Source organism: Pimephales promelas, chromosome 4 (genome assembly GCF_988280905.1).
Source record: "Pimephales promelas chromosome 4, fPimPro1.hap1.1, whole genome shotgun sequence".
Taxonomy (NCBI): Eukaryota; Metazoa; Chordata; class Actinopteri; order Cypriniformes; family Leuciscidae; genus Pimephales; species Pimephales promelas.
In genome coordinates this window covers 32,514,478-32,541,472 of record NC_142772.1, presented here as the reverse complement: position 1 = coordinate 32,541,472, position 26,995 = coordinate 32,514,478, and the positions used below count along the sequence as shown (strand labels likewise).

At 37.9% G+C, this 26,995-nt stretch overlaps 1 protein-coding gene across 3 annotated transcripts in view; it reads left to right on the top strand.

Annotated features, from left to right (window-relative positions):
* The first annotated feature begins 120 nt into the window (after nt 1–120).
* The window catches only part of scai (suppressor of cancer cell invasion), a 32,815-nt gene continuing 5,940 nt past the window's right edge, over nt 121–26,995 (top strand). Inside the window, exons 1-13 of one of the 3 annotated variants that reach the window (XM_039658876.2) lie at nt 121–379; nt 10,285–10,396; nt 19,054–19,149; nt 19,382–19,468; nt 19,572–19,670; nt 19,838–19,934; nt 20,312–20,410; nt 22,968–23,120; nt 23,281–23,421; nt 23,575–23,676; nt 25,546–25,624; nt 26,520–26,619; nt 26,752–26,833. In XM_039658876.2, the coding sequence (XP_039514810.2) occupies nt 10,290–10,396; nt 19,054–19,149; nt 19,382–19,468; nt 19,572–19,670; nt 19,838–19,934; nt 20,312–20,410; nt 22,968–23,120; nt 23,281–23,421; nt 23,575–23,676; nt 25,546–25,624; nt 26,520–26,619; nt 26,752–26,833 (1,242 nt within the window). In that variant the 5' untranslated portion in view covers nt 121–379; nt 10,285–10,289. Of the gene's footprint in view, nt 380–10,281; nt 10,397–19,053; nt 19,150–19,381; nt 19,469–19,571; nt 19,671–19,837; nt 19,935–20,311; nt 20,411–22,967; nt 23,121–23,280; nt 23,422–23,574; nt 23,677–25,545; nt 25,625–26,519; nt 26,620–26,751; nt 26,834–26,995 lie in introns of all 3 variants that reach the window. The other 2 variants (XM_039658875.2, XM_039658877.2) reach the window with 2 other exon arrangements.

Here is a 26,995-nt window from a genome sequence, read left to right as displayed (position 1 = left end):
GTCCCTTTTAAAACCAACGGACGTTAGCTCCGCCTCTATGTGTAAGTTGTAGCCTGATTGACAACACAGCCAACCAATGGAATGTATTGAACGTCACTAACAGACCGGTGGGGACTGACAAGCATGTTACTTTGAGCGGGTTGCCACAACATAGTCAATGAAGATACAACTGGCCAGACTGAACTGTCGACTGCTGCAGTAGATGCCGAATGGCAGATACTCCCTGCTCTTCCCTGGGAGGGTGATTTGAATGAGCTGGATGTAAACGACGGTGCGGCACAGCACTGGATGTCTAGATTTGTGGCGGGGAGAGATTCACAGGCGCGCGCTACCTGGAGACGCCGTTCTTGAGGAGCCGAAACGGAAGATCAGCGCTCAGGTTGGCTCTCAAATCAATGACTTTTTGACAGATATTGCTCGGCGGTTTATGCGTTAGGTAATAGACAAAACACGGCTTAAGTTATCACGTCTTTGAGGACTAACGTTACGATAGTCAAGCGCCAGTCACTTAGACACAATCACTAAAATATGATTTTTATGCTGTAGCTTTCCGTCAAAGTCCAGTATATTTATAGAAAAGCTGTACGTATCCCTTTACATGTGTGCATATATTAAAAACCATCAATAACATCACGTCAACTCCATTCAGTCATCAGCTCAACATAATTTAGGTTGCCAGGAAACCGCAGTCACAGCATCTGCTAAAGCCACAGTTTTGTCAACTCTGATGGTCATTTTGAGGACAAAAACGTCGTTCACAAATCATGTTAACACAGCTCTGCCATTACACGATCCAACATTCAGTGTCGTCTTTGACAGAGTCACACAGAGTTGTCGTGTATTACCGCATTCTGATCTAAGAGAGAGACAGCCGTCGCGCGAGAGGAAAGTCATTATTGATGAGATGAGGTGAGACGGGCTTTGTCCTCTTGAGTAAATGGATTTAGATATGCTTGATGGTGTGAACGGTCACAGAAATGACCGTTGTTCTTCACACTGGTAATTGATGTAAAACAACAGTGATCAGTCAGTCAGTCCGCGTTCCTGGTCAATGAACCGTTACGCAGAGACGCACGCTGCCAAACGCTTCACGTTTAGTTGTAAATCTCACCCTTTGTCTATTGTTCCGTTTAGACCACCCAGATATTCAAGTTGGGAGTGATATTGTGAATGGAACACGAGCCAATAAGCATCTCTGTATTATTATTGAATGAACACGGTTGAAAAATCATTGGCTGTCGCAAGAATTACAGTATGTGCTTCCCGGGTTCATTCTGTCCTGCAACAGCACGGCTTTGATTTTTGCAGAGCGCTCGCTGTCTGCTCAGTTTATTGTTCACGTTCAGGCTGCATCGGCCGTGCGTGCATAATCTGACTGTACGAGCAAGCGCGAATGGTGTATTATTATCGAGCTTATTAGGGCTGTCTCGTAAATATGCATTGGATTGAAACGAGGTCCTATAATTATGCGAGAAGTGATCATTTGACTGGAACCGATATATGTAGGCTACAAAAAGGCAGATTTGTTGCAGACAAGCATGTTTTCTTTGCATCAGCTCTATCACACATCATCTGTGAAAGAGCCGCCAGGTTGCTTAGCTGAAATGACGTCATACAGACTGACTTGTTATGGAAGAATGAGCTCGTGGACGAGAATTCGTCTTCTGTTACTATTGGTATTAGTATGCGAGTATTTTATTTTTTTAGTACAATTATGGGTGTAGTTTATCTTAAAAGGATAATTTCGTTTCAAATCCATTGTAAACCCTATTTAGTTTTTTTTCGCCTTTAGTCACCATGAAATCAATGGGCGATTCTTATATTTTGCAGTATTTGTTATTCATCTCTTCACACAATAAGTGTTATTTTTATTATTTTTTTAAAATTAATGTACACTCACAATCTTGAATCAAAATAACTTCCCTTCCTTGTAGTGACATCTCTTCTTTTCTCTCATAATGTGTTTATGGGTGAGAGGGCAGGACAACCTGTCAATCACATGAAATCACAACTATAGCAAACTACAACCATCCAATGATGATCCATTCAATTCCCTATAGGTTATTGACTAGTCCCACCCTATTTTATTTATTTTTTTGTCATAGAAACCTTACTCGGATATACATCACAATAGGGAAAAAAAGACAATTGAAACTTGCGTTTCATGTCGACTTCTACAGTTAATATCAACATCACAGGTCATGCTAATATTCAGTACAAGTTACAACAGCAGAATTGTGAGCGCAATATTTCTTAAAGTCTGTGCGCTATCAATATTGACACATTTGCTTTGTTAGTTCACATTACTAGCCTTATATCTATCTACCAACCACCTTTCTGCTGCCCAATTTGTGTATTTTTTTTTTCTTTCTTAGTGTCACAAAACAATGCACATGATAAAAGCTGATCTGGAACAGCATATGTGAGTGGAAAGGAGCGGAATGATTTTCTCAAAATGTTCCTCGGGTTTCCATTTCCCGCTCTCCTCACACAAGTAGTGAGAGAAACCCGGCTCTGAGTGATTGACATGGCGTTCGAGAGGAAATGCCAATTTGGTCAGCAAATCAAATGTGTGTACTGGATATTACTGTTGCATAGCTTAGAAATAACTTGCAAGATTGCAAGCTAGTTCATAATTATAGCTCCTGTTTGTGAGTTATATAGGTGGCTCCTTTCCTATTTTCCTCTGCATACTTCTTACCTCATTCTTTTGTGGATCTGAATAACATTAGAGCCTTGGGCCACTATGTCCACCATGCATTCACCACTCACTTTCACTCCTGACGTTTCACAGTGACGGTATCCCATTAACATTGAGCAGTCATGTAGGCTTTAGCGAAGAGGATGGATACATTAGTCAGCATATGTGTTTGCGTGACCTCTTTTAACTTTGTGATTGCAGTTTTAATTTCATGTAATGATCAATCTTTTATTGTTCGTTTTTAATTTAAGTAGGCTGATCTTTTAATAGTTGATAAATCACGTAGAAAGTAGACCTACTGTAACATGATAAAAAGTCATTTTCAGGAGTTCTTATAAAATGTATTCAGTGATGCAGTGACTGCAAAAAGTGATAATATGATATTGATTTAGCATTGATTTTTAGTTGCATGTGTTGGCTTCACACAGGTCATACATACACACACTGCCTCATCCTGCAGTTCTTTTGCTGCAGATGCATAGCTCATGCATTTTTATAGAAGGAGAGGATATGTGGGTCAAGCTCACATCTCTGTGCAGAAGCCTTTTACCACTTCTGACTTTAGAGAAAGAGCATGCATGCGTTTTCTTCATGAGGCGAGGAGATCTGTCTTATTCATGCCTTCTTTCAACATGCTCTTATCATTCGTTCTTTAAAGCCCACCTTCCGTTCATTTCTAGATTACATCTATAGGGTCTTGGTGGACAGGTTGTTTGTTTCAGCATATGGCTGATTTTACCCTGTAGCTCTGTGTCTATATATGTAGCCTGCATCCTGGTAATTTTAATTGCCACGTTACAACCAGAAAATAGAAATCTGTGTGTCAATATTGATCTGTGTATTTTTTTTTTCATTTATTTTAATATACTTGGTTATTCTCAGTAGGGGCCAGTGGAGGCGTGTGGAGGATGATCTACCAAATTCATTTATATTAAGTAATTGAAGAAAATAGAATAACTGAAATTGTAAAAATTCTACCGAATTCAACAGCAAAAGACGTTTACAATTTAGATATTCATTTGATAAAAAAATATAGCTTGAGTCCATGATGATAGTTCCGTTAACTCATTTGAAAAATGTATCAATTAAAGACTGTGTTTTCCCCAATACATGGAAAAAGGCTGTAGTTACACCGCTCTTTAAATCAGGGGATCCAAGCCTGATTTCAAATTATTGACCAATATCAATCTTGCCGGTTATGTCAAAGGTTTTGGAGAAGGTTGTAGCTGAACAATTAATAAACTATCTAGAGAGTAACAACCTCCTAGACATCAATCTGTTTTTAGAGCCCAGCATTCCACCAAATATATGCTATTTCTTGGAAAAAGCTAGACATTCTCTGAATCAGGGACGTGATGGGAGCAGTATTCATTCATTGACCTAAAAAAGGCATTTGACACAGTTAACCCACACTATACTTTTATCTAAATTGAGTGCTTTTAAAGCTGCAGTCCGTAGTTTTTTTGGGGTTCAAAACTATCTGCTAGCCTTGGCTGGATTCAAAGCGGCAAGCTTGTAACAATGTTTTTAATTGTTTTGGATTTCCGCGGGAGATTCGAGCATGTCTTTGTGTCATTACGTCACATCTGTACATAAGGGGAGGAGTCTCGGCTAGTAGGCTATATTGCGTGTGAGGATGTTGGAGGTGGAGATTTATAGCCATTTCTCACAGCACTTGATATAATTAAACTTATCAATTTGATGGCGGATCCAGAAAGGTTCAAACTGCAATCACTAGTGACAACAGATTCACTCGGTGGAAAATGCTAAAGACTTTTTTTGGACTTTGGAGTGGCTACAGTACAGGAAAAAAGAGACTGCAACCAGACCCATGCAAAAACAAGGATAATATTGGAAGGACATTACATGTAGTCACGCAATGCTGACGTTGTTAACATTAACAATTTGTAAACAAAGTATAATTTGCATGGTTTTGTGTAATATTTTGAAACAATATGACAATATGATATGAACTTGTAAGTGATTTTTAATTTAGTCAGCGCAATTTATTCCAATGTCAGAACCAGAACAAAAGTGGATGTTTCTTACTAGTTCAGATGACATTTTCCGGTGAAAATTCTTACGTTGGTCATACTTCCAAAAATAATAATCTGTGATTCTGAATGCCAGTATCCACTCCAGCGCGGCGACTGACAGCCTCACATTCTCCGCAAACATTGTATTCATCTGCAGCCGAGGGTGTTGGAGAACAACTCACGTAAAGTTGATAATTCCGTGAATGACTTTTTAAAATAACTGCAATTGCAGATTTCGAACAGAGATGGCGACAAAGAGGAAAACTGCCAGACTGCAGCTTTAATTTCAGTAAATGTTCAATGGGCTTTATACACAGCTGCACTACTTCCTGAACTTAAGCCCGCTCCTTGTTTCCTGTCTGCCATTATTGGCCAAATTGATTAATTCAGTTGTGCCTGACCTCAGTAGTCACGGCAACAATAATCAGACACACCTGAATTAATATATTTGGCTAATAACTGCAGACAGGAAACAAGGAGCTGGCTTAAGTTCAGGAAGTTGTGCAGCTGTGCATAAAGTCCATTGAGTTGTTTACCTCTTATTTGAATCTAAAGAGATCAGTGTGTTCAAATTAGGGATACAAAATCTTTTTTTACACAAACAAAATGGGCTTACCACAAGGCTCAATTTTTGGCCCCTTGCTTTTTAATTTTGTTTATAAATGACCTACTATGTTGTTGTCCAGATGTTGAATGTCAGCTTTATGCTGATGACACTGTTATTAATACATCGGCTAAGTCATCTGCCAAGGTTGCTGCAGTTTTAAATGAACAAATGAAAAGCATATCTATATGGCTCCAGGAAAATCATGAATGTTACTCTGAATGTTAAGAAAACAGTCTTTATGTGCTTTTCTAATTGAAAGCAAAAAGAAAAAGCAATAATTTGAGTAAATAATAAAGAAATAGAGGAGGTAGATGAGTTTTATTTTTTTAGGTATTGTTTTGGACTCAACTTAAATTTGATAAACATTAAAATCTCTCAAAAATGGTAAGCGTTCATCTAAACTGTTTCAGAATGATCTGAAAATATATCTCAATTGAGGCTGTTGCATCTGTCTGTGCATGCAATGATCATGTTTGCATGGTCATGCAATGATCAAGTTTGGACTCTTAATTAGAAAAAGTTAAATGTTGTATAATCAAGCCTTAAATATAATGTATAAAAATGGTATCACTGCAACGTTTTAAAAAATATTTTAAGAATCAAATATTAAGAATCTGTCATATATAAAATTGATTTTTAAATGTTTTCACAATAAAACAACATCTGGTTTATGTAAATTGATAAAGAGACAGGATGATACAAATAGAATTACTCGGAGTTCGGCAGGTTGGAATTGTAGGATTAATTTTTGGAAGACTACACAAGGGCAAAGATCCTTTTCTGCTGAGGGCTCCAAACTCTGGAACCTGCTGCCAAATGAGTATAAGACAATACCGTAGTCCTTTACATTGAAGGTAAAGTGGTAGTTTAAAATAAACTAGAACTGTGTGCATATTTAAATGTAATATTTTTTAGTGTATAAAATTGTAATGTATAAGTGAAAGTTTTTATTTTATTTTATTAAATTGTAACGTAAGAGTGTAGTGTAACGTAAAATGGTAATGGGATGTAAAAGTTTTATGATTGAGTTGACAGCTCCATTCTATAATTTAGGTATTTGATTGTCCATAAGTGACACATTGTGGTAGTTTTATTCTGAGTAGTTTTTTTTTTTTTTTTTTTAAAGGCTTTTAGACAACTGAGATGCAAATTAGCTTTGGCTATACTCTATATGTGCAATACATATTTTCCAGTTTTGACTGGGATCATGTCTTTTTGTACTGTCCCTATACAAATAAACTTGTAAATAAAAAAACAAATATGAAATGACCAAGATTAAGTATAGGTACAAACCCAATTTAGCTTTTAAAATACCTTTGTTAAATTTATATTTGGATTTGTGGGTCAAAGATCGTCATAATGAACCCCAGATCCATTGATAATAATACTACTTGTAATTAATCAATATAATGCTGTATTTAGACTGGACAAAATGGTATCTGATTTTTGGTATTTTTTTTTTTTTATAATTCTGACGTGAACATTCAAGTATCTCCTCCTAATGATGTCACTTCACACCATTCTAAAATTCAAAGTTTACTTCTTGGGTAGAGTCAGCCCCATTTGTACACTAAACTAAATTCAGCATCTTAACTTGAATGCATTACAAATTTTAACTACCTTTTTCATTGCAGTGTTATTCTTTAATTGTTTTAATCGAGTATGCACAACCTTATATAAATGAGGTGTTGCTGCTGTGATAATATTTAAATCACCAATTGTTTTAATTGTGCCAATTTCTTCTTTTGGGGAAATATCCCCAAAATATTATCTGAATTTGTTTGTTGCACTTGAAAGGTGGGCAGAAACAGCCCATATAAAGTGGACCATGGTGAGCCATCTGGAGGCTGAGCAGGGGTGATGGACATGCCCAGGTCTTTTCCATTCAGGCCACCATAGACTGACAGCTGAATGTTTGCCTGACCACATGCAGACACACAAGCTGACATTGTACACCGTTTCAGGCAATAATGATGTTTTTCCCTGCAGTGGCTTCCAATGTCAGCATAATACATCATACATTTGCCTAGTTGTTCTTATTGGTAAGAACAGGCCTTCAACATACCAATTTCCCATTTATTCTCACTGATGTGATGGAGTTAGAGCTTTCCATGCATAGACATGCTTTATTGAAAAACATCAGTGAATTTGAATTGTTGACAACATTTAGTCAAGGCAATTTGAGTATCTTATCAGTTATAAATGGACCTCATCTGAGCTTCTTGTCATTTCCCAAAGCTCACTTAAAATTCATGCTTTACATGTGTATTATGGATTTTTATTAACGTTCATTCTCTCTGGGGGACCTCTCCCCCACTCTGGTCCGATATAACATCTGATCCGAGCAGTAAGCACTGCACATTCAGCCTTTGGCGTGTATTTGTCACACTCCCTTTTTCATACTTTCCTCTGTGCCATTGACGTCCCTTGCTCTCTTTTCCCCCCAGTCCACCCCTCACATACACACACAACGCCTGGTTCCTCCCAGTGTAGCCAGAAAAAGGGCACATGTCCTCCCTATGACACATCTATGCCACAGGATTTTATCTCTTGTCACCACAGAGGTGAAATGTGTGGGGTTGTTTGTTTAACACCATCTAGTCTCACACAAACACACAGTTAGTTCACCCAAAAAGTAAAATACTGTCATCATTAACCCAGCCTCAAGTTGTTATAAACCTGTATGGCTAAAACAGTTGATGGGCCCCATTGATTCCATGGTATTTTTTCCAAGGTTACCCAATATAATTAAAAATATCTTATTGTATTAGGCAGAAGAAAGACATTCATACAGGTTTGGACCAACTTGAGGGTGGGTAAATGATGACAGAATTTTTATTTTTGGGTGAACTATCCATATAATAAATATGGAAATTGAAATGTGTTTTTTAGAATTTATTTAGCAAATGGAATTATTATTTTTCTTACTGTTTTATGTGAAAACATGCAGATTAATTGGCCCTTGGTTAAGAGCCGACATTATTCCAACTGCACAGTAGACTATGTGCTGTCTTTGTTGGCCATTGAAGCTTTGAGCTTGTTTCTAAACAGGAAAGGCCATTGAGATATCCCTTTATTCAGCCAGAAAAGTTCAGTGGGTGATGGCATATGTAGCAGGCATTTGGCATGACCTAAACCTCCCCTGTCCTTTAGTTGTTTATTTATTTATCGTGGTAAGTAAATGAAATTAATGATTAAAAGTAGCATGAAAAAAATGACCTTATTTCCTTTTTAAATGTTACAAGTGAATTTAGGCATCACACCACTATAATGTACAGTATGGAAAATGAACATACAGTAATTATAAAACATTTAACAGTGTTATTAAATTAGTAATATGGGCTCTTCCTGCAAATACAATCATGAAGTGCCCATATTATGCTTATTGGCCTAGTTTCACAGACCGATATTAGATTAAGCCAGGATTAGGTCTTAGTTAAAATAGGACATTTTAAGTATTTAAACAAAAAAACAAACAAAAAAAAATCTTTACTTTTACTGTGCATCTTGAAACAAACAAATTTTTAAAAAAAAATATGCCAGTGCAAGTTACTTTGAGTTATGACAGTTCAAACATTAATTTTAGTCTGGGACTAAAGACTTAAGCCCTGATTTGTGAAACCAGACATTTATTGCTCAAAAGGTATTTTCTCATATTGCAATATTTTCTCATAATTTGAATTGCCGCAGCACGTCTTTTCTCCCTGAAACACAATGTTTTAGTTCCTGTCTCTTTAAAGCCCGCCTTTCTGAAAATTTCTCATTTACGTAAGTTAAGTCCTTGATATAAACAGGACTTTAGTCACATTTTATTATTACATTCAGCAATAATGGTAAATAAAGCTAAATGTTTCACAAACATACATTTTACGATTTACAATTTAACGGTATTCAGCACAGAACAAGAATTAAAAATATAAGTAGCTATAAAAACGTCAAGCCAAAACAAATTCAAAACCATTATCTTTTATGTAAACAAGGATTTGTACTTCACCCGTGTTCCAATATCCACACAAAACATCATCCTTTTCACATGCGCAAAAATGTGATATAACACCTCACTGGGTTGGTGATCACTCTGAAAGGCACGGTTTGTACTTGAATCTGATTGGTTGACAAACGTTCTAAGGTGTGCAATTATTTTCAGGTAAACGCACGGCTAAAGTAGTTCCAGGCAGGTCTAAACTGCATTACAGTTCCATATCACTTCGCCAAATGATTTCAGTTATTTCAAAGGTCTTTACAGATTACAACAGCAGAAGAACCAAAACCCTCAATGACACTGACCAAGCCAGTAGATCTAGTAAACAACAGGGTGTTTTTTGCCACAAAATTACGTTTTATTACCGATATATGGAAAGCAAAGCACATACTCTCTTTCTCCCGCTCAAACGCGCACAAATACAGTATAGACACACTCGCACAGAAACCTGTTGTCAGCTCTGATGATTTTATTAGTAAAATAGGCCTAGTTTATCAACTTAAAAGCTATATAACATTTCTCACTAGCAATGTAATAAGGACTCTGTTCTTGGAACAGATAAACTTTACATTAAAAAACACCTATGTTGAATGAATCTTGTTTTAATCATTTCCAAGAAGTTCATAGACGTATAAATGGATTATTTTAATTTCCTCTGTGAAACTTTTTTCCAACTAAAATGCAAATTCGCCAGAGCGTATCAGTTGGTTTGGAGGTGGAATTAGTCAGTTTTCGTCAAAGCTGATTCAACATCTGCCCACGTCACAGATGCAGATCCTTATACCCACAGTATGTCAGTTCAGAGTTCTGTAGTGCTCGTTTAAGTGTGAATCATAAAACTTCACTCACACCACGGATGGCTGCTTGAACGATGTGCTTGCACTAACGACTCGATTTTGCATAACTCTGCGACAGACTGTTTTGAATTCACTATTTTGGTTTGTTTTGTTTACAGCAGCTGCCATGACAGGGGTGGGGGCAGAGGATGACATCCCTCTCTGTGAGAGGAAAACTGTCACTGACTTCTGCTATCTCCTGGACAAGTCCAAACAACTTTTCAATGGCTTAAGGTCAGTCTCTTCTCTGTGTCTGAGCATTTCGCTGTTTGTTTGTGGTTTTGTTTGCCTTCCAGATTGCTGTCTGGATCAAATCATACAGTGACCTTATGTAAACTTACTTTCAGCGCAATCTTTCTTTCTCATGGAAGTAAAATAATGTCATATGTTTTTGAAACAAAAAGCATGTTGAATTGCACTAATTGAAAAAAAAAATGCATTGCGGCTTGCATTTTAATCCATTGTATTTTTGAGGCTTGCATTTTTATGGGCTGAAATTCAACATGGTTGAATATTTACGCTGTGAATATTTCAATTAAAAATATTTCAAACACATTTTCATTATTAAAATGAGGTGAATATGAATTATTGAATTTTTAATAATGAAAATGTGTTTGAAATGTTTTTAAATGAAATATTCACTGCTTGGATTAAAATGCAAGCATGGTTAACGCAATGCATATTTTTTTCAGTTGGTGCAATTCAACATGCTTTTTGTTTCAAAAACACATTCACTTCATTATCACTCTCACCTTATGACATGGTGCTCCATCTAGCTGGAAAATGCACAGGATCACCACCAAATTTCACAACCTCATGGTAGATTGGAGGATTTATTTTGAGCACAGACTGCACAAGCACCCACAAACCGATGGATGTCCTCTGCCATGGCGGACCTCCAAAACCGCTGGCGAATGGCAGCTAGCGACCCCCTCTCTCGGGGGTGGTACATGAGATTGGAAGATTTGACCCTTTTAGTGAAAGGCGGCATGGACCAAGTCAGGAACAAGGAGCTTGTTTGGACCAAGTCAGGAACCAGGAGTTTGTTTGATGCGAGCTTCGATTACCCAAGGGACTGTCCCAAGTATGGCCCTGAGTTACCAGCTGCTGTGCCCAGGTTGACTACCAGAGGGCACTCCTTCTGTTTTTCCTTTGCAGAAAGATGCATTCTACCAACTTGCATGCGTTCTACACTATCAGATGGTTCAGGTACCCGGGGAGCGGAAGGAGAATCAAAAAGTGATTCCTGTCGGATGACTGGAAAACTTACCCCGAACCCAACAATGTAATTCCATTCTGAAATCGAGATGAATGGCAATGTCAATGAGATCATCCAGATGTTCTGGGGATCACAAGTATACATCCCATCTTTGTTGTCATTAATGAGCCCGTCTAGGAACCGCGATTCAGGATTCCACTGACTGGTGGCTGCAGTAGCACCTGATTGCAGTACACGAGATCCAGTATGGAGGGGGTGGAGATGGGTAGGATTAGGGGTGGGGTTAGGGATAAGGGGGTGGAGATGGGTAGGTTTAGGTATATGTAAGGTGGGAGGAATTGGATCTGGATCACTCTCATCCCTTTGGATTTCGTGTTCTGCAGTGAGGACCATCTTGGTGGCTGCACGATCTACCACGATCTCTTGCCTTGTCAAAAAGCAGCCAACAGCCTTGAAGCCTCCTTTTCCAAACACAGACCGATCAGAAACCTTTATCATTTTGGATAGTCGTAAATCAAAACTGGGACAGCACCTGAGCCCTACCAAACAGCAGGGAGATGATCTATGCCACCTTGCATAGGTCCACGGCTGAAGTGAGAGGAGCAAAAGGAGCAAAAGTTGTTAGGCTAACCAGCATAAGCTGAAGTATTGTCGACTCTGGGTCGAGACAATTAATTCTTTAAACTGGTCTGAAAGCTCAGCAACTCGTGCTGCAAGAGACTCGCAATGGAGAAATTAACAGGCTCCTACTCATGACGGCCCAACATGGTTGGTAACCAAGTTCCATAGCTGATCGGATAGGAGATTCTTCTGCTGGGTCCATGTTTGGCCAGTGTGTGATGTGACAATCTAAGGAAGGAGGATCCAAAAGCAGAAGAATGCTTAGTTTCGTTTTATTGAAAGACAATAATAAAGACAGTTCAAGCTTAGTTCGGAACAGTAGAGAAGAGTCAGGCAGGCAGGGGTCAGAGTCCAGAGCAATCAAATCCGAATCATGAGGCGAGAATCAATGTCAGACAAGCAGGATAGTCAGGCTAGGAGGAAACAGAAGGAACAGAAACATCTGAAGTCACGATCGGAAACAGGCAGGTGTTCATTGCAGAAAGCAGTCCATAGAGGCGAACAGTAACCCAGGAAAATTCCAGCACCTTTAATAGTCCGAATGATCAGCAGCAAGAGAGCAGTCCGTGACCAGTGAAATCTGGAGAGGAACAGGGAACCACAACAAAACTGGGCAGAGAAAAAAAGATCAAAACACATTAAAATAACAAAAATGGACAAGAAAAATATGGGGTGAACAACAGCAAGAAGTACAGAACACACTGGGAGAGAACAAAGGGGAAGGAATCATAAATATAGTAGAGAAATCAAGCAATAAGAGAAGATAGGTGAGCCCAAACGAGCGGATGCGCTGATTGTGAAACAAACAGCTGTCAGTAAATGCACGTAGAAAAGACAGGAAGAAAGCACAAAGGGAGAAAACAGAAGGAAGATCAAACCTGAGCCTTCTTCACTGCAGTTGAACCTCTCTCCTTGAAGTTCTTGATGATCCGGTAAATGGTTCTTTCGGGTGTGCTAACCATTGCTAACACAAGAACACAATGATTGGACGCACGTCTCTCCTGGTTTATATCAATCAGCCTGCGTTTATAATCCATTTATAATGATATAGTGATTGCTTTTGACTAATACTTGTTCACACTTTCCTATGTGATTATGATGTGATTAGTGAAATGATGTTAGCTGGTCATTTTGTTCCAGGGCCAAAAAATAGGGAATATCTTTTTTTTTGTGTGAAGCTTTTTGCAATTATTTAAAATGCATCTGATCACTCTGCACAATAATCTAGAAACTATGAATCAACACAAGAACAACTGAAGCAGCAAACTTTGCAAAACAACAAAATTTGTCTGTGCCAATACTCTAGGCCACAGCTGTAAATGAAGACAGGATTTTCATCTCACTATCCCCTCAAGGAAGTTAGTGCTGTTTTTAGAAATTGGTGTCACTCTCATTTATAACTGAACTGTGTGTGAAGCCTGGCAAGCCCAATGGCACTCACCATTGGCAGAGCTCAATTAGAGGGGCGGGATAAATGGCTGTCTTTCAAATTCCCTCTGCATGCAATAGGATAGCGCTACAACCAACCAGGGGTGCGTTTCCCGTACAACGACGTAGTTCGCTGATTCACTACCATAGTACGATGCATCGTTGGAAAAATCAACTAGCTAGTCACGGCTGTTTCCAGAAACCCACTGTCGCAAAGTATCGTTCAACCACGTTGGTTTCGCACGTGGTGGAGTAATAACTACCTTTAATGAAACTGTTTGAGATCCAATTAACGCTAGATTTGTTTTATATAAATTACAGACATGTCATCTGAGGACTATTTCTAATTGTTCTCAGTTGTTTTGCTTTATTACCAGACTCAATATTTGGCTCGTTCTTACATAGTATGCACGTTCGCACATGCGCACTCTTCAAACGCGTTACTTCAAATCTTTTGACAAACTAAAAGACGTAAATTCCATTTGTATGTATTCTAAATAAAAGACACCGGTTGTACTGAATGTCAGCTTGCTTATTTTGCTCAAGATAAGGATTTATTACCTCCAAATGTCATGCAATATAGAAACGATGCCTCTAACCATAGGTCGAGAGCTGTCGTTCAAACGACACAACTTTGCGATGCTGTTTGCGAATGTTCGTTGGAACGCTGGTTTCGGGAAACACCGACTCGTTAAACTATGCTGATAACGATGGAACTTGCGACCATAGTTGGCTAACCAAGCTTCCGGGAAACGCACCCCAGAGCGTTTTCACACCAGCGGAGCTAGTTGATAGATTAATTAAGAATGACATAAGTGCCGTTCTTTGCTCTTTTCTCAAAGAAAAGCTTAACTTCATGTCTTCCAGAGTCTTGGCCAAAGCCAATTTGAAAGACCACTGTTCGCCAGCAGCAGTAGCCATTCTTTTTTTCAAGTAGTAGGGAATCGTCACAACTCTGTCATCATTATGTTAAGTCCGCCCACCGACTCAATGTGATTGGCCTGATTAGAGTTTGTTTTTTCCAGCTCGAAAGCCAACGGAGAGTTGTTAGACACCCTGGCTACAAAAATAAAAAATTTCTGCCACTAGGGTGCGTCTAGATTTCTAGGCTAACACCCCTAGTGAATGTAATCATATTTAGCACTCTAAAACAGGGTTGACAACCGTATATTGACATGTATTAAAGGAGAACTCCGGCGAACAATGAACCTTTGGTCTAATTAAACATCGGTGCCTAGTCAATCGTTCTCTGAGATTTGTTTTCTTGATAATCGAATGTAAAGAGATTTATCTCTAAAAACTGTTTAGCGTATAATGCTAGTACTGGGGGCATTGACTAAGTAAAAGAAATCGCTAGTTTATACCACTAACAAGGCTCAAAATAGCCCCACACTAACACAGAAACATACTGAGGCTCCATACATGCAAAACGAAGCATTGGGAATTTTGTAAGTGTACAGACCGTTTAATAAGAAGATACTTTATGAAGACAGTTCACTTCGTGTATACAGACAGGAGCCATCTTAAAAAATAGTCTCGATAAGTCGATCCCCGAAAGCGGTTCATACAGTTCAGAAGTTCGCTGAACTTCATACAGCTCAGATCACTCAGCACGTCGTTCGGGGATCGACTTATCGAGACTATTTTTTAAGATGGCTCCTGTCTGTATACGCGAAGTGAACTGTCTTCATAAAGTATCTTCTTATTAAACGGTCTGTACACTTACAAAGTTCTCAATGCTTCGTTTTGCATGTATGGAGCCTCATTATATTACTGTGTGAGTGTGGGGCTATTTTGAGCCTTATTAGTGGTATAAACTAGCGATTTCTTTTACTTAGTCAATGCCCCCAGTACTAGCATTATACGCTAAACAGTTTTTAGAGATAAAACTCTTTACAATCGATTATCATGAAAACAAATCTCAGAGAACGGTTGACTATGTACCGATGTTTTATTAGACCAAAGGTTCATTGTTCGCCGGAGTTCTCCTTTAATGTAGTCTATTTTGTGGGTGTGGTCGATTATTAATCTATAAATAAGCAGGTTCTAGTGTCTCATCTGTGCTGTGCTTTATGTATTTGTTGATGTTTGCCTGTTCATCCGTAGGGAACTGAGAGCCCTTTATATTTTCCAGTGTCTGGGTGAAGTGATCTCAGTTTTACATCTGAATGAATCTTCAGCGCTCCTCTTCCACCTCCTCATATCTGCCAGCGTTTGTCTCTGCATTACACACACTCTTAAAAAGAATCACGTCACTCCGTGTTTATCACCATTTCTCAGTGGCCAGTAGGTTGCGTTTAAGTTAATCAGTCATTTTTAGCTAAGACTATTTATAGGACAAGTATGTCAGTAGCTGTGGGCTCTATCTCCCTCTCTTTTAGCCCCCCCCCCCCCCATTCTTTTTTTCTCTCTTTCCTTCATTCCGTCTTGTCTTCAAAATTTGTATTCCTTCCATCCACTCTTATCTCTGTATCCAGGCCCTGTCCTTATGTACCAGATGTGTGTTTGTTACATTTATATTGCATAACTGCCTGAGACTGCTACAGTCCAGAAGGTTAGTTTCATAGAATTGCCCTCATGGTCTGACATTCATATTTTCTTGGGGTAGGTTTTTTGCGCATCAATGCAAATTTATAGGACAATGTTTGGTATAATTCCTGCAGGTCAGTATATCCCCAGTATCTTTTTTCATGTTAATTAATCCTGGATATTTCTAGTATTCATGTTTAAAATTGCAGTGTTCTTATATAGTGTAAACACTTTTTTTTTTTACCTTCAATTCATAAAAGGCTGTCAAATTAAGCATCAAATCCTTTAAAACCAAGACCAAAAAATGTAAACATGTATTCCACTAACAATTTTCAGATGTTAGCAATTGTAGCATTTTAATTATTAATTGCTTATTATTTGTGGATGAAGAATTTCATATGATTTCACTCACTACCAATGATCATGTTTATGCGCTTTTTTATTTTTTTACTAACTTAATGATAGTTTGTGTCTACAAATACAGGATTAGATGCTTGTTATGAGGCCACACCCTATGCCCTGTTTCTCCATACTAATTAGGCTGTCTAACCAGTAGCGGCCTAATTCTGCATTTGATGCTTAGCAACACCCTGAAGAGTTCAGTAATGAAACCGCTATTATTAATTGGTCTCATTTCCTAATACTTCCACTACTTGATAGCTCTCACTATCTCTTACCTCTTTATTATCTATTTATTAGCTTGACACAATAAAGAGACTTTTATAGTGGCATTAACATTTTTATATCCATATATTTATATTCTTCATCAGATGCAAAAATTCATTCTTCAAAAATGTTACATAAATATGACTGATATATATGCATTTATAATTATATGTGCTTGTGTTACACATACACTCGGTGTGTGTATATGTTTTTGTGTTTATACAGTTGTAATCCCTATTGTAAATCAGGTTTATACAGGTTTATGAACAAATCAAACATAATTGAAATATTCTCAACACAATAAATGTTTCAAGTGGTTTCCCCAATTTCAACTTAAATTGCAACTTTTAATGACTTCTGCTGTCTCAAAATCATTCAATCCCTTTATATATATATATATATATATATTTTTTTTTTTCATAAGAAATTGAAATAATGTCTTAAATATAAATACCAATATAACTGTACTTTTGTGTTGGTAGACTTTATTTTGTTTGTTTAAACTAACATTTTGGGAATTAGTCAGTTCCAGAATATATTCTAGAATAATGGAATATAGTTCAAGTTCCGTTTATTAATCAAAACACTGGAGTACCAGAGGCCTTAGCCATACTATACAGATGTAATATTGCTCTGTTACTCAACTACACCACATCTGAACCCATCTGCACACTCATACACCATTCTATCTCCCTCCTTTCTCCTACTTCCGGAATTTACAGGTCTATCCCTGGCTGTGCTCTCCCAGTGAATCTGTCTTGTGGGTATTAATGCTGCCAGAGTGGATGGGAAATTAACGGTGCATGTAGTGAAATTAAAGCGCTGCCTAATGACTGCTCCTATCTCCTTCCTGACCTCGTCCCTTGCAGCCCACAAGGGCAACGGGGTGAACCGTAAATCTCACAAATCCATCTCTATAACCTTATAGCATGTGTGAATATACATTAGAAATGAAAGCTGTGGAACAAAATACAGTGCTGGGTTTCATCGAATCTGCATGAATGAAAGAGGCGTGTTTGTACTCTGGTGTTTAATTGCATTGCATGATGCGTGTGTGTGTGTGTGTGTGTGCTTGTTGTATGTATATAACTCAAGGTTATGCCTTGACATGTTTTATTTTTGAGATTCGTTTTTGTCCCCTTGCCTTTCCTCGAATGACCCATCACTGGTTCATAAATGATGCATCATCTACTGTAATCGTGTGAGCATGTGTAAATGAGGGCTTGTGAATTTACCTGCTGCATTCGCAACCTCCCTTCTTTCCACATTCCCTGCTTCTGTTGTCATAGCAACCCTTTGATGATAACAATAGGGCCTAGAGGTGGTTTTGGAAGGTTTAGGGGGAAAGGAAAGGAATAAAGAGAGAAAGAGCGAATAGAGGCAAAAGTGCTACTTCTCAAGCTGATTGCCATAGCTCGTCAAATTCCTTCACATCATCGGCACTATGACTCACCACAGCCCTGCCCAAACACTCTCACCCACTCGCACTTTCTGACTCTCTGATTGCTCTGTTTTTGCTCTCCCCCTCCACCAATGTCTTCTCATCATTGGCATGATTATGTTAATTAAGTGCATGACAACCATGACCACTTGCATATTCGGAAGGCTCATCTGCTGTTGTCCAAAATGATGTCTTGCAATTGGAGTGTCAAGGCAGAGGGGCAGAAATGCCTTATATAACGATATGTGGGTATCAAGGTTGTAGGTTTGGGTTTAATACAACCTTGATTTGTTATTTTAAAAGAATCAAGTGATTAAAACAATGAGTCACAGTACCTCAATCATATGTAAAAAGCAATTCACATTGCATAGAAGTCTGTTAATATAGTCATCTGTGGAAGAAAAAAAAACTGATATTTTGATAAATGTGCCAGCATAATTTTTGTTGTTGTCTACAATGGAATACAATGGTCACCAAAACTGTTTGGTTACTAACATTCTTCAAAATATTTTCTACTCTCTCTATTTGACTTGTCTCTTAATTAAATTTTTATCAAATGAATTGTGATGAGATTTTCTAGTGTTAACTTATGGAAGTCACCATTTTTTTTAATATTACTTAGTCAGTGTCATAATGGTTATCTATCACAACTATATCTTCGATATCAGTTAATTTTTTATATTGTCTTTTTTGAGACACTCCTGTAAACTTTGAAATGAAAAGAAAATTATGTATTTGAAATTCATGTTGTCTATTTTGACCACATTATCAACTGTCGTAACTAAAAAAAAAACAATGTCGAACTTTTCCTATCATTTACTATGTCAGTTCCAAATACTGACTGTGTAAACACAAGCTCTTAGAAAATGGTTTATTTTGATTTTGTCTGTTAAAGCCTGTTAAATTGAGGATCTTTAAATGAGGAGAATGCATTACTGTAGTAAATTTGGCTGTGTTTCTCTTGCTTGTTCTCTCACACTCCTGCAGGGATCTGCCTCAATATGGACACAAGCAGTGGCAGTCCTATTTTGGCCGAACATTTGACGTATACACCAAGCTGTGGAAGTTTCAGCAGCAGCACAGGTCAGCCCTAGATCTATTTTTGAAACAGAGGACTGTTTTTTTTATATTTATTTTTGATTTTTTTTAACCAAAATCTCAAAAATAAAACCGGTAGCCTTAGAGCTACAAAAGACTGAAGATTTAACATGTGTGATCAAACCTCCCTCTGACAGTTCCTCTGCACTGTGATGTCAGCATTAATGACAGATGATTCTTGATTCTTTTTATTTGGGTTTATGTTACTGGAGAATAGACAAGTCCTGGACAACCGGTATGGTCTCAAGAGGTGGCAGATAGGTGAAGTGGCCTCAAAAATTGGGCAGTTGTATTACCATTACTAGTAAGGAGCCTTTTAACACAGATATTTATTCATCTGGTTTCAAACAGTGTAATTCAAGAACTATTTTCACATTATTTTTTTTTATTTATTTTGTCTTCTTCAGCCTCCGCACTTCAGAAACAAGCTATCTAAATGAAGCCTTTTCTTTCTACTCGGCCATTCGCCAGCGATCATATTACCACCAAGTCAACAAAGAAGACAGGTGAAAAGGCGATATAATGAACTGTGATGAGTTGATGTTTTCTTGATTTTTATTTCTATGTTCTAGAAAGTTATTTAAAGTAATATACTTATGAGCAAGTAAAGCAGTAAATATCCCAAATGGTTTTCTCTTCAGTTCATTAATCTTGTCCCTTTTCCTTTGCACAGGCCTGAGCTGGTTGTAAAAAAGCTGAGGTATTACGCTCGGTTTATCGTTGTTTGTCTGTTGCTCAACAAAATGGACCTGGTTAAAGTGCTAGTCAAGGTAAGTCATGGACGGCAGACCAAATAGACCAGTTAAACATTTTTAGTCCATGGCTCACTATAGATATTCAGTGGAACCGAGGTTCTTGACAAAGGATCAGTCAGCATGGACAGTCTGTTGGTTAGTTATGCAGCTGGAATTAAGACAAAATTCATGCCTCATCAATTTTGGCTCTGTAAAATTGCACACTTCCAGCCATTACTCATATACTCATATACTCATATTTATAGAAATTAATGGATTTTTTTATTTTATATTTGTTTTTTTTGCAAAGGACTAATAAATATACTGACAACAATTCACCGTTCATGAGAAGAAAAACCCAGTATGGTCTATATCGATGTTTCTGAGACCATCTGTGGTGTCTTTTTTTGCAGGAGCTTTCTGAGGAGATTGAGGACTACACCCAGCGCTTCAACACAGAGGACCAGTTAGAGTGGAACCTGGTGCTGCAAGAAGTTGCTGCTTTTGTGGAGGTAAGAATTTTAAGTCTATAATGTGCATAAAGTGTCATCAGTATTGAGTGGTGGTATGACGTCACTTTGTAGGCCAACCGCTAGTTAGCATCACTCTGGTTCCCTCGACAAGGATTTCTCAGGATTTTTCCATAGGCTTTTAGATTATCATAAAAATAAGCTCTGTGATCAACAAAATTGTATGATACTTAATCGTTTTGTCCATCAAGATAATTTTCAAAGATGACAAAAACACAACTTTTATGAATTTGAATTCCTAAATGTAGTCGCCACAAGTAAAAAGCTGAAGTTAGGGTATAAACTAAATGCACCACAATCCCACAATTTCAACATCACCATCACTAAGCTTCCAACAAATCTTTCAGTTTCTATGTAAAAACATTTTCTTACAATGTTAGAATAGTTTATAAGAGCACAATTATAAGCAGCTGGCTGTAAAAGCGGACTGAGCTTACCTGTTCGGCGTGATGACGTTTAATGTCCCCGACAGCCTCTGAACTCCCATTTAGACACTTTTTAGCAACCGTCTTTTTCATGACACGTATCAGCTTTAAAAAAATGGGGTAATACTGATGTATTTTATGTCGTAGAATAAAACGTAAAAATGTCTTGAGGTGGTGTTTACAACAGACCTTATTTCAGCCATTTATAATAATAAAATAATAATAATAATAATTTGTTACATTTATATAGTGCTTTTTCTGGGACCTCAAAGCACTTCACATACAGTATGGAGGGGGGAATCTCCTCAACCACCACCAATGTGCAGCATCCACCTGCAGCCATATTGCACCAGAATGCCCACCACACACCAGCTTACTGGTGGAGAGGAGACAGTCAGTATATGCGGATTATTAGGAGGCCATGATGGACAGAGGCCAAGGGATTTTTAATGACCACGGAGAGTCAAGAACTCGGTTTAAAGTCTCATCCAAAGGACTGTGTTCTTTGACAGTATAGTGTCCCCGTCACAGACCACAGGGTGAGCACCCCCTGCTGGCCTCACTAACACCTCTTCCAACAGCAACCTGGTTTTCTCAGGTCTCCCATCCAGTAGTCTCGCGTAGCCAGACCTTCAGACTGGAATTCATAGCAGCTTTCTTTGGCCAAGGCCCGCCCATCAGGCCGTTTGACCGACATGTCAAACAACCAATTACAGTTTGTTTCGTTCAGCGTCACGTTTTGGGGCGTGGAAATGTTCCCACAACAACAGACCGGCGTGCAACAAGTCAGTCAGCAGTCAGCAGCAGTCACCGGAGTGCCTTATATATGGATCAATTGGTTAACAACGCTCCGCGTTATTAAATTCGCCCACGAACTCGTGCTTTGTCAGTCACACACCTTTGTGCCATTCCTAAAATATAGTAGGCTACATACCTGTCATCTCCAAGGTGTTTGATTTTTCACTTTACCTTGTTCATGTACAGTAACTCAAAGGGCTGGGCGATAACACGATAACGATATGTATCGCGATAGACACGTGCTCGATATCAATAAAACATTTGTTCGATAAAACGTTAGTTTTTTTGTCTTCGTCGGAAGAGACCACAGGTTGCGAAACAAGTTTGGTTGCATTAACAAAGGCACTCACTTTCTGGTAACCTAGCAACGTAGGCAGTGACACGCTAACAGGCAATCATGCAAAGGTGTCAGTTTGGTTGCACCATACCGTTGTCTCGTGCTGGTGGATTCGTCCTCAATAACCGGCGATTGATAAGCAGAAAATGAGTGCCCTTCATCTGCATGCCAGTCAGGCTAGAATTGCGAAACATTATTGGATAATTCGCTCTATTCGTGTTTGATATGAATACAGATAATGAACAGGCTGCGATGTCAAGATTGCAATGCTGGAGTGTGGAATCTGTCTAAATGGTTATTTTGCCGAAATTGATGTATCTCTTTCAGTCTCTTGCACTAGATACACCTGACCAACAATTTCAGGAGTGGGACAAGCATATTTCAAGGTTCATTTGGCAGGGACGAAGGCCAAGAATTAGATACCAGAGTTTACAATTGAGAAAAATCAAGGGCGGAGTTGCTCTCCCGTGCTTAAAAGACTACTATACTGCTGCTCAACTGAGGCCCTTAATATGCTGGTGCAACCCAGATTACTGTGCTAGATGGAAAGAGATTGAGGGTTCTATGTCAGATGAATTTCCAATTCAGGCTGCAATTGGGGACAAGGACTTGTTGGACAAATTAAAGGAATTGAGCAACCTATGGAAATGTTTGTCACTTAAGATATGGAGCAAGGTAATAGCTCAAATTTACCTGAAGGATGGGACGCAAGATTCAAGAGATGGACTTCGCAAGATTTAACAGCATACTGTACTTTTTTTGCATAAGGGGACTTTGTGTAGCTTTCAAAATCTGAAGAGGCAATTTGGTTTAGATAAATTCAGGTCCAGCATTATATTGACCAAATGCAGAAGAGGTGTACAATAGTAGACTTGCTGTTACAAAGGTCAGATGTAGTCCACTGTTTAAGACTTTGACAAATATTGATATTTTCTTAACCGTTGTGCCTTTCTCATCTACTATTTTTCTACCTACACAGGCAGATCCTCTTATGATCGTAAATGATGACAACGCCATGATGGTCATATCCAATCGGCTGCAGGAGGGGGGTGTGCCCCCTCTTGAACAGGGCATGGTGGTTGGCCAGCTCACCTTGGCAGATGCACTCATCATTGGCAACTGTAACAGTCAGGTGGGAGTACAGTACAGCAAAACACTTAGCAGGCTGAGCAAGTTATATAATATGTCAAATTCAAGCGGTGCTTTCTTATGTAAATGATTAGACACTTCAAACTTGTTGCAGTGGTTACAACTCTGGTTTTTGCAATAGTTGGATTTCATCTGGTTTGCAGGTGAAGTTTAGCGAGCTGACCATCGATATGTTTCGTATGCTTCAAGCGCTTGAGAGGGAACCAGTGAACCTGGCCACACAAAGCTCCAAACCAGGGACACTTGTAAGAGAAGACTCTTACACTCTCCCTGTCACTCTCTTTGTTGAGTGTTTCTGAGTATTTTCACCCTTCCTCCCTCGCAATTTCATTAGGATACTTCACCTTTTTCAGGCTCTCTCTGACTGTTCTATCTCACTTCATCTGCTCTCTTTGTCTCTCTATTCCTCTCTCACTTATTTATCTCTCTCATTATAGGAGCCCAATGAAAAGCCTGCCAAAAGAGAGAACCCTCATAAATATCTACTCTACAAACCAACCTTCAGCCAGCTCTTCACTTTCCTGTCTGCCTCCTTCAAGGTTTGTTTGATGTCATTGCAGTTTTTAGCACCTGTCAATTAATTGTCAATTCATCCTGACATTTTTGTCCTGTTTTGACTCTATATTTGCATAGAGACCTTGTAGCAGTGACATTTCACAAATAATGATTAAGCTTAAATAAAATGCTAATGGCACCCCTGGTAAATATGATCAAAACTGGCTGTAAAGAATAAATCTGCATTGTTTATCCTTTTGATCTTTCATTCAAAAAATTGCCAGAAATTGACAAAAATTGAAGAAGTACTTAAATTGTTGAAGAAACTATATTCTTTAGTTTTACTCATTGTGATGGACGATTAAGGGAATTTGGCATTTGTGTTTTCTCATATTTAAACTCCTGTGAAACAAGAAGTCATAGCTGGACAATTTCATGTTCCTAGTTCTCCTGGTGTGCTAAAAAAAAGGTGAAGATTAATGGGAATATACTTCAGAGATATTTAACACGTAAAAAAAAATCTTGGGGTGCCAATAATTATGGCCAACGTGTTTTGGAGAAAAACATTTATTTCATAATGTGATTTTCCCCCCACTTTCAATTCTTTTACTTCAATTTAAGGTTTGATTTTTGGCAATTTTTGAATGAAAGATCAAAAGGATAAAACAATGCAGATTTATTTTTTACAGGCAGTTTTGTTCATATTTACCAGGGGTGCCATTAATTCTGAGCACAACTGTATATGCTCTTAAATGACAATTTGTACTTTAAGCAAATATAAATAAACTACCGTTCAAAAGTCTCTGACCATTGGGGTCAGTATTTATTTTTTTATTTTTAAGAAATAATGTTTTATTCAGAAAGCTGACACCTTTAACATGGTTTCAATAAATGATATAAAAAGTATTGTATTTACCAAAAGAATATTTGTTTTCTACATTGATAATAGGAAATGTTTCTTGAGCATCAACATATTAAAATGACTTCTGATGGATTATGTGACACTGATCATATGACGCAGCTTTACATCACAGAAATTGCATTTTAAAATATATCAAAATAGACAGCAGTTATATTAAATTCAATTGTAATAATATTTAACAATATTTTTTCTATCTTAGTATCTTAGTAAGATACTCAAAGTCTTGAAGGTCTTGGAGGAACCCTTTATTATTCCTCATCTAAACCTGTTTCTATAGGAAACACATTAACATATGTTATTAACATATTAACATACGTCATATCATATGTTTTTTTTTTTTGAGCCTTTAAGCCCCTGGATCTCAAGGGAATTTTACAGGCATTTCATGCATAATTGCATTATAGTTATTGTCTATCCTATGCACTAGTTTCTGTTCTGTTGTCTGGAGTGACACCCCTTATGTGCGAGTGCGAGTTGCAGCATGGCATGCTACGGGGGTGTTGGCGTGTTACTATCTGCTCTGCTGTAGTGTAGCACCTCGAGAGTGTGAGGAAAACCCACACGCACACGACTCAGATCCTCGCACACTTTTGCTATGAAGCAGTTCATTTTTAACTCTCAGACACCCCTATTTTTAGGCTGTTTTCCATCTTGCTTCATGTTTTGTTTAGATAAATGTTGACAATAAGACATTTCCATGTGCTTCTTTAACCAGTTCCTGCTATTAGCTGTTCTATGTGTGTGTGTCTATGTGCAAAAATGGACACATTTTAAATGCTATATTCTGTATGGTTTGTGCATCTGTTTCTGAGATCCTCTGGCTGTGCAGCACTTAGTGTGCCACTGAACTTAAAAAGCTGCTTGCTATGACACTGCATTACCATTTGAAGTAATGTGAGCGTTGTGATTAAATAAGCCAATTTAATGGATTAATTTATCTGTTCTAGTCACTGAAAGTTGTCTTTTCTTTCATTGATTCTTTTATTGCTAGGAGCTGCCAGCCAATAGTGTCCTGTTGGTGTATCTCTCTGCCACTGGAGTTTTCCCCAATGGACGCTCTGAGTGTGAAGGTACGCCGAATTGTTTTTGCACACTGTTGTTCTGTCTGACATCACAGGATGATATGGAATATTCTTATCTTAAAATGTACATAAATACTAACAAATTAAGCATTCTTGGAATGCCATTAAGCCAATCAAATTACAGGAATTAAAGACACATCACTTGCCAGCCTTTTCTGTGCACAGTAATATATGATCTTTTAAATTTTGAAATTGTTAAGTGGGTATATTCTACATGAAATATCCATGCGAGAGTACCAGGTGCTCTTTTTAAAAACAAAATACCACCCACAGAAATTATATATACTAATGTTCAAAAGCATGATGTCACACGATTTTTAAAAAAATGTTTTAGTAAGAAATCTCTTATGTTCACAATAATGCATTTATTGGATCAAAAAATTTAGTAAACACTGTAAATATTACTATTTAAAACATCTGTTTTGTACTTTTTTATATTTTAAAATGTAATTTATCTCTGTGACAGCCATTACTCCATTCTTCATAATCATTCTAATATGCCGATATGGTGCTCAATAAACATTTCTTATTATTTATCAATGTTCAAAATAGTTGAGCTGCTTAAAATTTGATTTGATTTTAAATGGAAACTTTTTTTTGCAACACTATAAATGTCTTTACTGTCAGTTTTAATTTACACGTTTTAGTGTACCCTTGCTGAATACAAATATTCAAATCCTTAATATTCAAATCCTTAGTATTTCAAATCCAAATCCTTAATTTCTTTTTTACTGAACCCAGACTTTTGAACAGTGTTGGAAATGGAGAAACAGAAAAGTAGTCCCACTGCAAAAAGAATCATGATGCTAAATTTGGATGCATATGTGGAGGAGTAAGATCTGTCCCATTATTATTTTACATCACATTTAACATTTATTTACAGGACCTTATGACTTTGGAGGTGTCTTGACCAATACTAACCGAGATGTGGTGAATGGTGAGATGGTGCAGAAGAGAAATCAGGCACAAAAAGAGATGCACTGGTGAGCCTTCATTGACACCCATTCTGTGCTAGCCTTCTGTAACCATGAGAAGTTGAAATTGTGTCCTTACTACACATTTAAGACACTGAGGTGTTATTTTAACACGCATACATGCACAAATGTGTTTTTCAGCCTCCACCCAGGAGACCTTTTCCCCTTCACCAGGAAACCTCTGTTTATCATTGTCGACTCATCTAACAGCACAGCTTATAAGGTGAGACATAAACTCTCTGTCTCCCTTTCTTTATCATATGCTCACATTTGTTTCATCATTGCAGTATTCTGTGACATCATGAGGCCATTCATTATTCAACAGCAGCCATGTGCTTGCTCTATAAATAAGACAATCTAACTTATTTACTAGGATAAACACGAG